At 44.7% G+C, this 15,753-nt stretch overlaps 1 protein-coding gene across 2 annotated transcripts in view; it reads right to left on the bottom strand.

Moving 5' to 3' along the window:
• LOC132827395 (apoptosis-inducing factor 3) overlaps nucleotides 1–15,753 on the bottom strand; it is a 131,980-nt gene that overhangs the window by 89,263 nt on the left and 26,964 nt on the right. For both annotated transcript variants that reach the window (XM_060844063.1, XM_060844062.1), the window contains exon 2: nucleotides 5,586–5,856. In XM_060844063.1, coding sequence (XP_060700046.1) covers nucleotides 5,586–5,616 — 31 coding nt within the window. In that variant the 5' untranslated portion in view covers nucleotides 5,617–5,856. The remainder of the gene's footprint in view (nucleotides 1–5,585; nucleotides 5,857–15,753) is intronic.

The following is a 15,753-nucleotide window of genomic DNA, read 5'->3' on the forward strand; positions in this document are numbered from 1 at the left end:
GTCTGTCTCTAATGGAGAGAGATGCCAGTGCTGTTTTTGCGATCTACGGATCCTTTCAAAACCATTCATAAAAATTGAATTTGGTTATTGTTTCCTACAAAGTCATGAAGATCTTTGAATCATTAGGCTAGATCTTCAGGCACTGACACCACCTTCTGGTCAGTCTTCAGTTCCTCAAGGGTTAGTCTCCTGCTGGCTGGTATGGAATGCCACCCACCCTCTCTGTTCCCTCCTCCCCTCCCCCACACCTGCCTTCACCCACTCCAGCTTTTAGATTCCATTCAACTTCCATCATTGGATGGTGTGCCAGGATACTTGACAGCTCTTGGTGAGATCCGAGGGAATGGATTCCAGGGCAGAATCCTCTCCTCCTGAAGGTGGTGAGTTTGACAATGGAAAAGCAAGTTAATGAGATGGGTAGTGTCGTAGCAAAGCACAATGTAGTGATGCCCCTGGCATCAAGGCATCAAGGTTGCATTCAACAGAGTGCGGCATCAAGGAGCTTAGGCAAATATGGAATCCACAGGAATGGATGGAGCAAGCTCTCCATTGGTTGGTGTCATGCCTGGCCGATAAAAAGATGGTTTTGGTTGTTGGAGGTCAATCATCCCACGTCCAGGACGTCTCTGCAGGAGTTCTTCAGAATAGTGTCCTGGGTCCAACCTTCTTCAGCTGCTTCAGCAATGACCTTCCCTCTACCATAAAGTTAGATGTTCGCTAATGATTACATTTGCAAATCCTCAGATCCTGAAGCAGTCCATTTTCAAATGCAACAAGGTCTGGACAAAATCCTGGCTTGGGACGACAAGTGGAAAGCAACATTCACACCATACAAATGCCAAGCAATGACTATCTCCAAAGAGAGACAAGTTAACCATTGTCCTTTGAAATTCAATGGTGTTACCATCAGTGAATGTCCCACTATTAACATCCCGCGTGTTGCTGTTGACCAGAAACTGAACTGAACTCGCCAAAAAAACACAAAGGCTACAAGAGCAGGTCGGAGGATAGGAATACGGCAGTGAGTAACTCACCTCCTGACACCCAAAGCCTGTCCATTATCTACAAGGCACAAGTCAGGAATGTGAAGGAATACTCCCCATTTGCCTGGATGAGTACAGGTCCAACTTAACATCAACTAGGACAGAGCAGTGACATGACTGGCTCCACATCCACAAACATCCACTCCCTCCACCACCTATGCTCAGTAGCAATAGTGTATACTATGTACAAGATGCATTGCAGAAATTCACCAGAGATACTCAGAAAGCACCTTCCAAATCCATGACCACTTCCATCTAGAAGGACTAGGGCAGCAGATACATGGGAACACCAAAACCTATACATTCCTTTTCAAGCCACTCACCATCCTGACTTGGAAATATATCGCCGTTTCTTTATTGTCGATGGATCAAAATCCTGGAATTCCCTCCCTAAGGGCATTGTGGGTCAACCCACAGCAGGTGGACTGCAATGGTTCAAAAAGGCAGCTCAAAAGGTGCAAGCAGGAATGGGCAATAAATGCTGGTCCAGTCACGTACGCCCTAGTCCCATGAGTGAACAAAAAAAAGGAAGAACCAAACTAGACTCTGAAGTATTTTGATTTTATTTAACTATTTGCCTCAACTAGCTGTTTTCTGTCCTGATGGCAATATTTCTTTAACCAAAGTGATACTGACCCTCTTTTTCCTTGAGTCCCATTTGTGTGAACCAGCCTTTTATGTGGCATTTCATATTCACTCCAGAACCAATGGTAACCTCATTAATCTGGTCAGCTTTAGACTTGAGGATCTTGGATCTTAAAAGAGAATCTCTTTTGGCCATTTTAGTTGATGGAATTTAACCAAAAGTAGAAAAATGCAGGATGATGTTGCTACTTAGTTTTCCTAATAGCTCAATTGCAATCAATCTTTGCAGTAGCTTTTGACTACACTATAGACGTTTCAAAGCCTCTCTTTTAGGAGCCCTCTGTTTTTGCTTTAACATCTCTCTTTCCGTTAAAGAGCTGTGAGGTTATTTCTTTATACTGCAAGACGGTGTTGCCAGCGCGGGAGATTGTGTTCAGGCACCTGAACTCACTCGCTCCAAGCTGACAGCATCCTTCTCTTTCTCTCCTTTCTCACCTTTTCCTTTCTCTTCTTTCTTTCCTTCATCCTCTGACAGTCATGGGAAAGCTGGACGGTGCTTGGCAGGTTGTCAGCTGTGGCGGAGGCAGTAGCTGCTGTGAGAACTTCTGGCTGCAGTAGGCCAGGAGCATGGACTCAGTGGGTTGTCAGCTCCTGACTGCGGAAGGTCTGAAGCCTTGAAACTCTAGAGGCCTGGGACACTTTGCAAAACCCCTAGAGCTGTGTTTGAAGGCTCCTTGTACAGAGGATGAACTCTATTTATGTAATTTCTTTTCATCTTTTTGTAACTCAAAATGACATTGGATTGTGGCAATAAAACACTTTTCACGGTATTTTTCTAGCTGTATGTGACAATAAGTAACTCATAATACACGAAGTACCTTGTTCGAGATTCTCTGCTTTTGCTGAGTCGCTCTCCTTCCTTTGCACTTTAGTAGGCACCTGGATAATGAATGAGTGGCTCCAGCTTAATTTTGCTTCCAGTGCTGAATCAACACCATTACTGGACTAAGCAATAACTCCTAAGTCTTCCACTGTCAGCACTTGAACCTGGCCCCAAACTCAGTGCATAAGCAGTTCAGTTTGTGAGCCTGAGTGGACAGTGGCTGCCAGTCACAGTTCACAAAGGAAGAGAAGTAAGGATGTTGTATCTAGATCTTGTTCTAAAACATATACGTTGAACTGAATTGGGTTTATTGTCACATATACTCAGATGAGGACAGAGAAAAGCGTATAAGTCACCAGTTATGGGGCCATCTTCGGTACAAAGAAGCCAGGTACAGAATCATATTGAACGGGCCTACATCTCTCACTGCACAATGGTCCTGAAATTCTGCTGGGAAATTTCCCAACCTTCTGCTGCAAGTCCATCAGAAACTGAGGAGAAAATGGTCCAACTAGAAAGGATTCATTCCCCACTAGCTTTACTTCACATAAGGACCAGCATAACCAGGTAACAGATCTGGAATTAAGTGCAATTAAGAGTCACGTATGTTAGTCATAAGTAGGATGCCTCATCCATAAGTGCTGATATTAATTGCAGTACCTGATATACCTTCACCACCCCATGCAGCTACCTGACGACCTTTGAATTTGTAAAGATTAATACAACACCATTTGATGCGTTTATCACTCCATATCAGGTTCAGAAAAAAATTGTTAGGTGGTGGCTGGGAATTGAAGGTTTGAGTTGTAATGAAAGGCTGGATAGTCTGGGACTTTTTTCACCAGAGTGCAGGAGGTTAAGGGGTGACATTATATATTAGATTAGATTAGATTACTTACAGTGTGGAAACAGGCCCTTTGGCCCAACAAGTCCACACCGACCCGCTGAAGCGCAACCCACTCATATCCCTACATTTACCCCTTTACCTAACACTACAGGCAATTCAGCACGGCCAATTCACCTGACCCGCACATCTTTGGACTGTGGGAGGAAACCGGAGCACCCGGAGGAAACCCACGCAGACACGTAGATGGTTATAATATAATGATGATGGGTACATGAATAGGAAAGTTTTAGAGGGATATGGGCCAAATGCTGGCAAATGGCAGATTAATTTAGGATATTTGGTCAGCATGGACGAGTTGGACCGAAGGGTCTGTTTCCATTGTGTATGACTCTATGAGGGGTATAGATAAGGTGAATGGCAGGTGTCCTTTCCCTAGGGTGGGGGATTTCAAGACTAAGGAGCATACTTTTAAGGTGAGAGGAGAAGGTTTAAAAAAGACACTAGGAACAATTTGTTTTACACAGAGGGTGGTTCGTGTGTGGAATGAAGTGCCAGAGGAAATGGTAGATGCGGGTACAGTTACAAAGTTTAAAAGGCATTTAGATAAGTATATGACTAGGAAGATTAATTTAGGATATTTGGTCAGCATGGACGAGTTGGACCGAAGGGTCTGTTTCCATTGTGTATAACTCTATGACTCTATGAGGGGTATAGATAAGGTGAATAAGAGGGATATGGGCCAAACGCAGACAAATGAGACCAGTTTGAGATTATGGTCAGCATGGACTGGCTGGACCGAAGGGTCTTTTTCCATGCAGTATAACTCTATGACTCTATAAGCTGGGCATTTTGTGTTTTACTGATATTAGACCTTCTCACCTGCATTGCTTGGTTCAGTAATTCCACCTGGTCAGCACATTGTATGCATATCTGCAGCCTAGAAAGTGGATGAGGGCATTATCTATTCACAAAACATTCCACCATTCCCCTTTTAACAGAAACACTCATCTGTTTATTTTAAATTGGTTGGCACCGTCAAATGTTAGATGACCACATTGAGCAGTCAATCAATAATACTGACAGCAATAATTTCTTCGTTTGTATCCTTGGACTTTCCAAATTAATAAATCTGACCCAGCCAGCTCTCCAAATTATATCAGTTTTCATAATTTTAATATAAAGGATGCAGAATATTGCACAGAAATGAAACAGGGTGGCATAGTGGCTGTGTAGCTATCGCTGTTGCCTCATAGAACCAGGGATCTGGGTTTGATCCCACCCTCGGGTAACTGTTATGTGGAGTTTGCACATTCTCCCTGTGTGTACATGGGTTTCCTCCCAAGATGTGCAGGTTTAGGGTAGATTTGCTTTGCTAAATTGCCTATAGTGTCCAGGCATATATAAGCTAAGTGGATTAGATTAGATTACATACAGTGTGGAAACAGGCCCTTCGGCCCAACAAGTCCACACCAACCCTCCAAAGAGCAACCCACCCAGACCCATTCCCCTACACCTAAAACTATGGGCAATTTAGCATGGCCAAGTCACCTAACCTGCACATTTTTGGACTGTAGGAGGAAACTGGAGCAAACCCACACAGACACAAGGAGAATGTGCAAACTCCACACAGACAGTTGCCTGAGGTGGGGATTGAACCTGGGTCTCTAGTACTGTGAGGCAACAGTGCTGACCACTGTGCCACCCGATTAGACCTGGGAAATGCAGTGTTACAGAGATAGGGTAGGGGGCACGTAGAGGGATGCTCTTTGATGGGTCAGTATGGGCTCAATGGGCCACATGCAGCCTGCTTCCACACTGTAGGGATTCTCTGACTTTGCAAATGATTTATTCTTAAAGGTGTCAAAATTGGTTTTAGTCTTGATGAGTGTGATTATTCATGTGGAGAATCAAGCTGAATAAATAAAGTCAGTAACACAGTGCAGCTTTAAGCGTACTGAGAAATTGAGAGCTCTCATGATCAGTGAGAGAAATGTTTTTTTTAATAGGATTGTGTTGGAAGCTGTTGTGGAAATTTGGTGCTCTCAGGGATAAACAAGTTTTCAAAGGCTCCCTAAGCTGCAATGAGTATGGATGAAAGAGATTTAAAATTCCTCTGAGCTCCCCCTCACTCAGCACGTTGACATACTTCAGTCAGAATTATTCAAAATGTATTGAACCCTCCTTAATTAGGAGGAGAAATTAATGCAGCATTTGAAAGGGTAGTCACCTGGTTTTGGCTTTGAGAAACATCCTCCCATGACTGGGCCAAGCGAAAAGGTTGGTGCGTTGCTATAGAAACTGAGGAACAAAGAACCGCTGTATCTTGATGTGGCTGATGAGCAGCTGTTTCGAGCCACCGAGTGTTGTCTACGTCAGATGGAAGGTCGTTACAAGAAAGCCATGTTTGTAGGGCCCGTGCTTGTTAGACGTGGCTGTTCAGACAAATCCATGATAATGACCAATCCATGCTGGGCCAGTGATTATCCACTTGTCACAGCCTAAGAAAAACACCAATAACAAAGAGGAAATATTCATATTCTTTCTAAACTGTTTTGCACAATAGCTAAACTGAAACCAAAGCATAAACACTCAACCCACATCCCAATATAGTTTCCTACAGTACTTCTGATATTTTTATTAACAACCAGTTTAGACACATTTCTGGTGGGACTTGAACTTTTGCCTTCTGCCTCAGAGATAGGGACACTACCACTGTGCCACAAGACAGCCTCCTTTATGTTTCTATATGCTGCATTTCCCTATTCATTCATGAAATATGGGCATTGCTGGCTGGGTCAGTATCTCTTACCCATCCCTAATTCCCTTTGTGCAGGGGATGCCAGGCTGTTGTCTTGAAACTCTGCAAGCCATGTTGAGAAAGAACAGCCATAACACTTTGAGGGAGAGAGTTCCAGGATTTTGACCCAACAGCACTGAAGGAATAGCGATATATGTCCAAGACTGGATAGTGAATGGCTTGGAGGGGAACTTGCAGTTAGTGGCGTTCCCATGTATCTACTGCCCTTGTGACTCTAGGTGGAAGAAGTCATGGATTTGGAAGGTGATGACTCAGGAGTCTTGGTGTGTTGTTGCAGTACATCTTTGAGAAGGTGTACATTGCTACTACTGAGAGAGTGAATGTTGAAGGTGTTAGATGGGGTGCCAATCAAATGGACTCCTTTATCCTGGATTGTGTCAAGCTGCTGGAGTGTTGTTGGAACTGTTGCATAGAGTGGTTGTATGTTTAATATCTCTGACAGCACAGCACTCCCTCAGTAATGCACTGAAATGTCATCCTGGATGTTGTGGTCAATTCTCTAGAGTGGGGCTGGGAATCTGCAACCATTTGAGCATGCTACCATTGAGCCACAGTTCTGTAGTTCAAGAGTCATCTGCAACCCTTCCACCTCCGCTTTTGACTCCTGGCAATGTGATTGGTTCACTATCCTTCTTTGTTCACACTCTACTCATGGTGGAGTACAGACTAAAGTTTCAACAAAATAGCTCAGATCTGAAATGTTTAACTGTGTTTCTCTGACCTGTTGTGTATTTCCAGCTTCTTCTGCTTTTAATTCAAGTGTCTGTGCATCCCAGTATTTTGCTTTTGTTTTAAATTGAACCATTGGTTTTATTTCTGTTTCTCTTGCTAGCCTGTTTTCCTTTGGGCATAATCAGTGTCTGAGGGTCGTGGTTAAACACAGACCCATCATCATTTCCTGCAGTGAATTGAAATTGATGGTGGTTCTTAGAAGCAAAATGGGTCAGATTACACATGATTGGCAGGTAATGGTTAGCGTTATTGTTTCATTTTGAGGTTTGCATCATGTATCTGTTTAAAGGGAAACTTCTCTACCTGTACGTTTGGCAGTTTATGCTTATGTTGCTTAGCCTTGCATTACAGGGATTTAGAGGGATATAGAGTCATAGGGATGTACAGCACAGAAACAGACCCTTCGGTCCAACTTGCCCATGCCATATATTGCAAGTTAATCTACTCCCATTTGCCAGCATTTGGTCCATATCCCTCTAAACCCTTCCTGTTCATGTACCCAACTAGATGACTTTTAAATGTTGTAACAGTACCAGCCCTCACCACTTCCTCTGGCAGCTCATTCCATACACGCATCACCCTCTGTGTGAAAAAGTTACCCCTTAAGCCTCTTTTAAATCCTTCCCAATTTAAACCTAAGTCCTCTAGATTGAACTCCCCTACCCTGAGGAAAAGACCTTGTCTATTCACCCTATCCATGTCCCTCATGGTTTTATAAATCTTTGTAAGGTCACCCCTCAGCCTTCGACACACCAGGAATATTAGCCCCAGCCTATTTAGCCTCTCCCTATAGTTCAAACCCTCTATCCATGCAAACTTCCTGTAAATCTTTTATACACTCTTTCGAATTTAACAACATCTTTCCTGTAGCAGGGAGACCAGAACTCAATGTTGTATTCCAAAAGTGGCCTAACCAATGTCCTATACAGCTGCAACATAATGTCCCAACTCCTATACTCAATGCACTGCCTATGATATATGAAACATGAGCAAAGATGCTTGACAAACAGTGCTGACTACAGAGACGGGTTGGGTGAGAGGAACACTGAAAGTCTTGAGGATATATTGAATACGAATAAAATCATTAGAACATGGTTTGAACAGGAATCACTGCTGAAAATTCAAAAAAGAGACAGTTTGAGAGCATTTGAAGAATGGATACAGCTAGAATATCTCCCGTAGCCTGATGTACAGGATTACACAGATTTCAGAGAGCTGTATAAACAATGTCTTGTCACAGGAAGTTACTGAAATGGCCAAGTGTGTTCAGAACTGACAACAAGGAGACAATGGGGACTGCAGATGCTGGAGAAATCAGAGTTTCAGATCCTGACCAAAAAGGTGACTCTTCTGCTTCTTGGATGCTGCCTGACCTGCTGTACCTTTTCCAATGCCATGCCCCATTATCAGTGACAGACAAGTGTTTAGGAGTTTAATGCTATGAGCTGTATCTGTGGGGTGGCTGTGAATTTGGAGCAGTCAGTGGATGCTGGCATTTCAATGCGTGAAAGTAATTGTATTTTGTCGCCTCACTGTGGAAGGGGCTGGTAGTGTAACCTTACCTCTAACCCTATTGCAATGTATTCAGTTGATGAGCAGTGTGTTAAGTGACCAGATCGTTTATTCTGGTGATGTTGATTGAGGGATAAATATTAGGAATAGCTTGCCTGTTCTTTTTCAAAATGGGATTTCATTAATTTTTATAAAATAGGTCAGGTGGCTGGCTCACCCCATCGTACCAAACCCTGAAATGGTCCCTATAACAGTGAGGGGTCAGCCATGGGTAAGACCCAACTCTGTGGAAATTAATTAATCCACCTCCACTGCCACTTGCTGCTGGGAGTTGAAAGTAGGTAAGAATATGAAGGCTGTTTTCTCAACAAAGTTGGTGCAAGGACAGGAAGGAAGGGGGTGTTGCTTCGTTGGACGACATGGGTGTATTGTGCATGCCCTAAAACCATAAGCCCTCCCCTTTGTGCCTATCTGCCTATCACCTTGTCCACCTATCCCTCCACCCAACCATTCCGTACAGTGCTCAATCCCTCTGACTGTCTCCGATGTCCATGGCACTTCTGTGTGAGCTTCCTTCAGTTCACCATTCTCTTCTGACACCGTTGGCACTGCAAAAGCTGCCCACCAATCAGAGCACAGGCTCAAATGACTCAATGTCACCTCATAAGCCAATCCCTTTATACCTACCTAGTGAACTTTCTCTGGTGTGCCCCCAATGTCAGTATATCTTACCATCAATAAAAAGCCCAATTGTGCACAGTATTCCCATTGTGGTCTGACTAGTGTGCTGTATAGTTTTAGCAAAACCTCCCTATTGTGAAAATCCAATCTCTTTGAAATCAAAGCAAACACTCCATTTGCCTTCCTATTTCTCGCTGAACGTGGATGATTCGTTTTTGAGATTCATAGATGAGGATTCCCAAATCCCTCAGTCCTGTAGTTTCCTGAAGACTTTCTCCTTTTAAATAATATTCAGCTCCTCTACCCTTCATGTCAAAGTGCATAGGGTCATGGAATCTTAGAGGTGTACAGCATGGAAACGGATTCTTCAGTCCAACTCACCCATCCTGACCAGATATCCCAACTAATCTAGTCCCATTTGCCAGCATCTGCCCCATACCCCTCCAAACCCATATACCCATCCAGATACCTTTTAAATGTTACAAGCGTCAACCACTTCCTTTAACCCCACATTTCCCCACATTTTATTCCATCCAAATTTTCACCTACTAGCCTTCTAACCTTTGATTGGGATAATCCAAAAATATCTCCCTTATGCCAGTTCTCCACCTTCCACTAGTCAGCTGTTCCTCTGTCCATGCTATTATATTATCTCCAACAGCATAGAGTCATAGAGATGTACAGCATGGAAACAGACCCTTCGGTCCAACCCGTCCATGCCGACCAGATATCCCAACCCAATCTAGTTCCACCTGCCAGTGCCGGCCCATATCCCTTCAATCATAAATCTGATTTGTAAACCAAGTTGGAACACAACACAGTACAATTGTAAGTACAAGAAACATTCACACGTTGGATCTTTAAAATGAATATTAATACAGCCTGATATGAGATCTCATTCATAAATACAAGCATATGTAAGACAGAGAGCGGCGCGAGCTGGGCGGAAGTGAGGTTGGAGCGCAGAGCTGGTCGGGAAGGTAAGTGATTGGTATTTGAGTGGGTGTGTTCTAGACCTCAGGCCCTCCTTCGTAGGGCCTCCCTCCCATCCTCCTCCTCTAACCTAACTTTAAAGTCCACAGGTAAGCGACTCAGTGTTATTGACTCAGTGTTCTTGTTTTGGAGACAAAGCGTATAGTCATGGCAGCGCAGGCAGTGGAATGTTCCTCCTGCAGGATGTTTGAGGTAGGGGTGACCACCGATACTCCTGCCGACTTCGTCTGCAGGAAATGCAGTCAGATCCTGCTCCTCACCGAACGAGTTAGGGAACTGGAACTGGAGTTGGATGAACTGAGGATTATTCAAGAGGCTGAGAGGCTGATTGATAGAAGCTACAGGGACATAGTTACGCCGGAGAACAGAGGTAGCTGGATAACAGTTAGAGGTGGGAAGGGGAAGAAGCAGGCAGTACAGGGTTCCCCTGTGGTCGTTCCCCTAAACAATAAGTATACAGCTTTGGAAACTGTTGGGGGGGACAGCCTTGCAGGTGTAAGCTGTAGTGACGGGGTCTGTGGCGTGAGGTCTGGCTCTGAGACTCAGAAGGGAAAGGGGGAGAGGAGGAGAGCGCTAGTTATAGGAGACTCTCTAGTTAGAGGGACGGACAGGCGGTTCTGTGGACATGGGCGAGACTCTCGGATGGTTTGTTGCCTCCTGGGTGCCAGGGTCCGAGACGTCTTGGACCGTGTCTTCAGAATCCTTAAGGGGGAGGGTGTGCAGCCAGAAGTCGTGGTACACATTGGCACCAACGACATAGGTAGGAAGAGGGGTGGGGAGGTCATTCAAGAGCTCAGGGAGTTAGGCTGGAAGCTAAAAGCTAGGACAGACAGAGTCGTCATCTCTGGGTTGTTGCCAGTGCCACGTGACAGTGAGGCAAGGAACAGGGAGAGAGTGCAGTTGAACACGTGGCTGCAAGGATGGTGTAGGAGGGAGGGCTTCAGGTATTTGGACAATTGGACTGCATTCTGGGGAAGGTGGGACCTGTACAAACTGGACGGGTTGCACCTGAACCAGAAGGGCACCAATATCCCGGGGGGTAGGTTTGCTAGCACTCTTCGGGGGGGGTTAAACTAATTTGGCAGGGGGATGGGATCCGGACTTGTAGTCCAGCAAGTAAGCTAGCTGTTTGTCAGGATGTCCAAGAATGTAGGGAGGCTGTGGAGAAGGTAGCACTGACAGGGAATACTTGCGGACACAGAGGTGGGCTCAAGTGCGTATACTTCAACGCAAGGAGTATCAGAAATAAGGTGGGTGAACTTAAGGCGTGGATCGGTACCTGGGACTACGATGTTGTGGCCATCACGGAAACGTGGATAGATGAGGGACAGGAATGGTTGTTGGAGGTTCCTGGTTACAGATGTTTCAGTAAGATTAGGGAGGGTGGTAAAAAAGGAGGGGGGCTGGCATTGCTAATTAGAAATGGTATAACGGCTGCAGAAAGGAAGTTTGAGGGGGATCTGCCTTTGGAGGTAGTATGGGCTGAAGTCAGAAATAGGAAAGGTGCAGTCACCTTGTTGGATGTTTACTATAGGCCCCCCAATAGCAGCAGAGATGTGGAGAAACAGATTGGGAAACAGATTTTGGAAAGGTGCAGAAGCCACAGGGTCGTAGTCATGGGTGACTTCAACTTCCCAAATATTGATTGGAAGCTCTTTAGATCAAGTAGATTGGATGGGGCGGTGTTTGTGCAGTGTGTCCAGGAAGCTTTTCTAACTCAGTATGTAGATTGTCCAACCAGAGGGGAGGCCATATTGGATTTGGTACTCGGTAATGAACCGAGACAAGTGATGGGCTTGTTAGTGGGTGAACATTTTGGTGATGGTGACCACAATTCTGTGACTTTCACCTTGGTTATGGAGAGAGATAGGTGCGCACAACTGGGTAGATTTTACAATTGGGGGAAGGGAAATTACGATGCTGTAAGACAGGATTTGAGGAGCATAAGTTGGGAGCATAGGCTGTCAGGGAAGGATGTGGTGGAAATGTGGAACTTTTTCAAGGAGCAGATACGACGTGTCCTTGATATGTATGTACCTATCAGGCAGGAAAGAAATGGTCGTGTGAGGGAGCCTTGGTTGACGAGGAAGGTTGAATGTCTAGTAAAGAGGAAGAAGGAGGCTTACATAAGGCTGAGGAAACAGGGTTCAGACAGAGCAGTGGAGGGATACAGGATAGCCAGAAGGGACCTGAAGAAAGGGATTAGGAGAACTAAGAGAGGGCATGAAAAATCCTTGGCGGATAGGATCAAGGATAACCCCGAAGCATTTTATGCGTATGTGAGAAACATGAGAATGACGAGAACGAGGGTAGGTCCGATCAAGGACAGTAGTGGGAGATTGTGTATTGAGTCGGAAGAGATAGGAGAGGTCTTGAATGAGTACTTTTCTTCAGTATTTACGAACGAGAGGGACCATATTGTTGAAGAGGAGAGTGTGAAATGGACTGGTAAGCTAGAAGAGATACTTGTTAGGAAGGAAGATGTGTTGGATATTTTGAACAACTTGAGGATAGACAAGTCCCCCGGGCCTGACGGGATATATCCTAGGATTATGTGGGAAGCAAGAGAGAAAATTGCAGTACCGTTGGCAATGATCTTTTCGTCTTCACTGTCAACGGGGGTGGTACCAGGGGACTGGAGAGTAGCGAATGTTGTGCCCCTGTTCAAAAAAGGGAATAGGGATAACCCCGGGAATTACAGGCCAGTTAGTCTTACTTCTGTGGTAGGCAAAGTAATGGAAAGGGTACTGAGGGATAGGATTTATGAGTATCTGGAAAGACACTGCTTGATTAGGGACAGCCAGCACGGATTTGTGAAGGGTAGGTCTTGCCTTACAAGTCTTATTGAATTCTTTGAGGAGGTGACCAAGCATGTGGATGAGGGTAGAGCAGTGGATGTAGTGTACATGGATTTTAGTAAGGCATTTGATAAGGTTCCCCATGGTAGGCTTATGTGGAAAGTCAGGAGGCATGGGATAGAGGGAAATTTGGCCAATTGGATAGAAAACTGGCTAACCGGTCGAAGTCAGAGAGTGGTGCTAGATGGTAAATATTCAGCCTGGAGCCCAGTTACAAGTGGAGTTCCGCAGGGATCAGTTCTGGGTCCTCTGCTGTTTGTAATTTTTATTGATGACTTGGATGAGGGAGTCGAAGGGTGGGTCAGTAAATTTGCAGATGATACGAAGATTGGTGGAGTTGTGGACAGTGAGGAGGGCTGTTGTCGGCTGCAAAGGGACTTAGATATGATGTAGAGCTGGGCTGAGGAGTGGCAGATGGAGTTCAACCCTGCCAAGTGTGAGGTTGTCCATTTTGGAAGAACAAATAAGAATGCGGAATACAGGGTTAACGGTAGGGTTCTTAGTCAGTTGGAGGAACAGAGGGATCTTGGGGTCTATGTACATAGATCTTTGAAAGTTGCTACTCAGGTGGATAGAGCTTGTAAGAAGGCCTATGGTGTATTAGCGTTCATTAGCAGAGGGATTGAATTCAAGAGTCGTGAAGTGATGTTGCAGCTGTACAGGACTTTGGTTAGGCCACATTTGGAGTACTGTGTGCAGTTCTGGGCGCCTCACTTTAGAAAAGATGTGGAAGCTTTGGAGAGGGTGCAGAGAAGATTTACCAGGATGTTGCCTGGAATGGAGAATAGGTCATACGAGGATAGGTCGAGAGTTCTCAGCCTTTTCTCGTTGGAACGGCGAAGGATGAGGGATGACTTGATAGAGGTTTATAAGATGATCAGAGGAATAGATAGAGTAGACAGTCAGAAACTTTTTCCCCGGGTACAACAGAGTGTTACAAGGGGACATAAATTTAAGGTGAAGGGTGGAAGGTATAGGGGAGATGTCAGGGGTGGGTTCTTTACCCAGAGAGTGGTGGGGGCATGGAATGCGCTGCCCATGGGAGTGGTAGAGTCAGAATCATTGGCGACCTTTAAGCGGCAATTGGATAGGTACATGGATGGGTGCTTAATCTAGGATAGATGTTCGGCACAACATCGTGGGCCGAAGGGCCTGTTCTGTGCTGTATTGTTCTATGTTCTATGTTCTAGATATGTGTAAATCAGGGATTGTCTGTAACTTAATGTGTGGCACAGTTTTGAAGACATGGCTATGTTTTGAAGAAGACCAGCAAAGTTACTCCTGATATTCTGCTCAATATGTGTCCCTCAGGCAACATGACAAAACTAAATGATCGGGTCATGTGAGAGTTTGCTGAAGGCAAATTAGCTGCTGAAACAAAACCAGAAATTGCTGGAAAACCTAAACAGGGCTGGCAGCATGTGTGGAGAGAAATCAGAGTTAACGTTTCGGGTCCACTGACCTTTCCTCAGAACTGCTGATTTCCTGACACTGCAACAGTGACAACAGTTTTAAAGAAGTATTTCATTGACTGTAAGTACTTTCAAATGGTCATTTACAAAAAAAGAGTATAAATGCAGGGCTGTCTTTCTCTTTTCTTTGTTCAAGAACGTGGCTTTGATACTATGTTGTACCATGTTGTACCACGGCGTAGGTGGAATAATTGGCACTGTAATGTGTATGGAGGTTGGCACCAATAGTGTTAAATAGTGCTGATGCTACCAAATGACTGCGAGTCCCACCATTGTATCTGTTAGACTGCAGCATAGTGTGTGGGGCTGTGGCTATGAAGTATTTGGCTCCTTATCATCACTGCAGGCATTATCTGTGGAGTTGGCACCACCGTGAAGAGAGTGCAGGAAGCGTGCTGATGGGCAGACCTCTAGACTAGGCATAAGTCTTTAACTTCTGTGTTCGGTATAGCCAGCTCCTGTAGGGTTTTCATATGTGGTTGCCAATTCTCCAGGATGGGCCTGGGAGTCCCCTGGAATGGAAAAGCGATCTCCTGGAAGTGGTAGTGGGAAACCCTGGAGAAAACCTACAGTGGTGATCACAAGAACCGTGTGTGTACCATTTTTTATATACTCTTGTTTTTTCTTTATAAAATTATCGCTGCTAGGGCAAAGGCTTTCTGAAAGTTTGTGATTTTGAAGTAATTGTGGATTAAGATCTGTATTCCAACAATTAAATGATCTGGAGGAAGGTATAGGTGGTAGGACTATCATGCTTGAAGATGACACTAAGGTTGGTGGATTAACAGATAGTGAAGGGGACTGTCAGAGACTGCAGCAGAATGTAGATAGATTGGAGAGTTGGGCAGAGAAATGGCAGATGGAGTTCAATCTGGCAAAAGCGAGGTGATGCATTTTGAAAGATCCCATTCAAGAGTGAATTAGATGGTAAATGGATAAACTTTGGGGAAAATTGATGTACAGAAAAATCTGGGTGGTCAGGTCCACTGTACCCTGAAGGTGGCAATGCATGTCAATAGAGTGGTCAAGAAGGCACTCAGCATGCTTTCCTTCATCGGAGGGGGTATTGAGTACAAGAATTGGCAAGTCATGTTTGTAGTCATATTAGACTTTGGTTCGGCCATATTTGGAATACTGCGTACAGTTCTGCTTGCTACATTACCAGGAGGATGTGGATGCTTTGGAGAAGGTGCAGAGGAGGTTCACCAGGATGTCACCTAGTGTGGATGGCACTAACTATGAAGAGAGGTTGAGTAAATTAAGATAATTTTCATTAGAAATACCAAGGTTGAGGATGGACCTGACTGAGGTCTACAAAATCATGAGAGG

Source organism: Hemiscyllium ocellatum, chromosome 24, assembly GCF_020745735.1.
Source record: "Hemiscyllium ocellatum isolate sHemOce1 chromosome 24, sHemOce1.pat.X.cur, whole genome shotgun sequence".
Lineage (NCBI taxonomy): Eukaryota > Metazoa > Chordata > Chondrichthyes > Orectolobiformes > Hemiscylliidae > Hemiscyllium > Hemiscyllium ocellatum.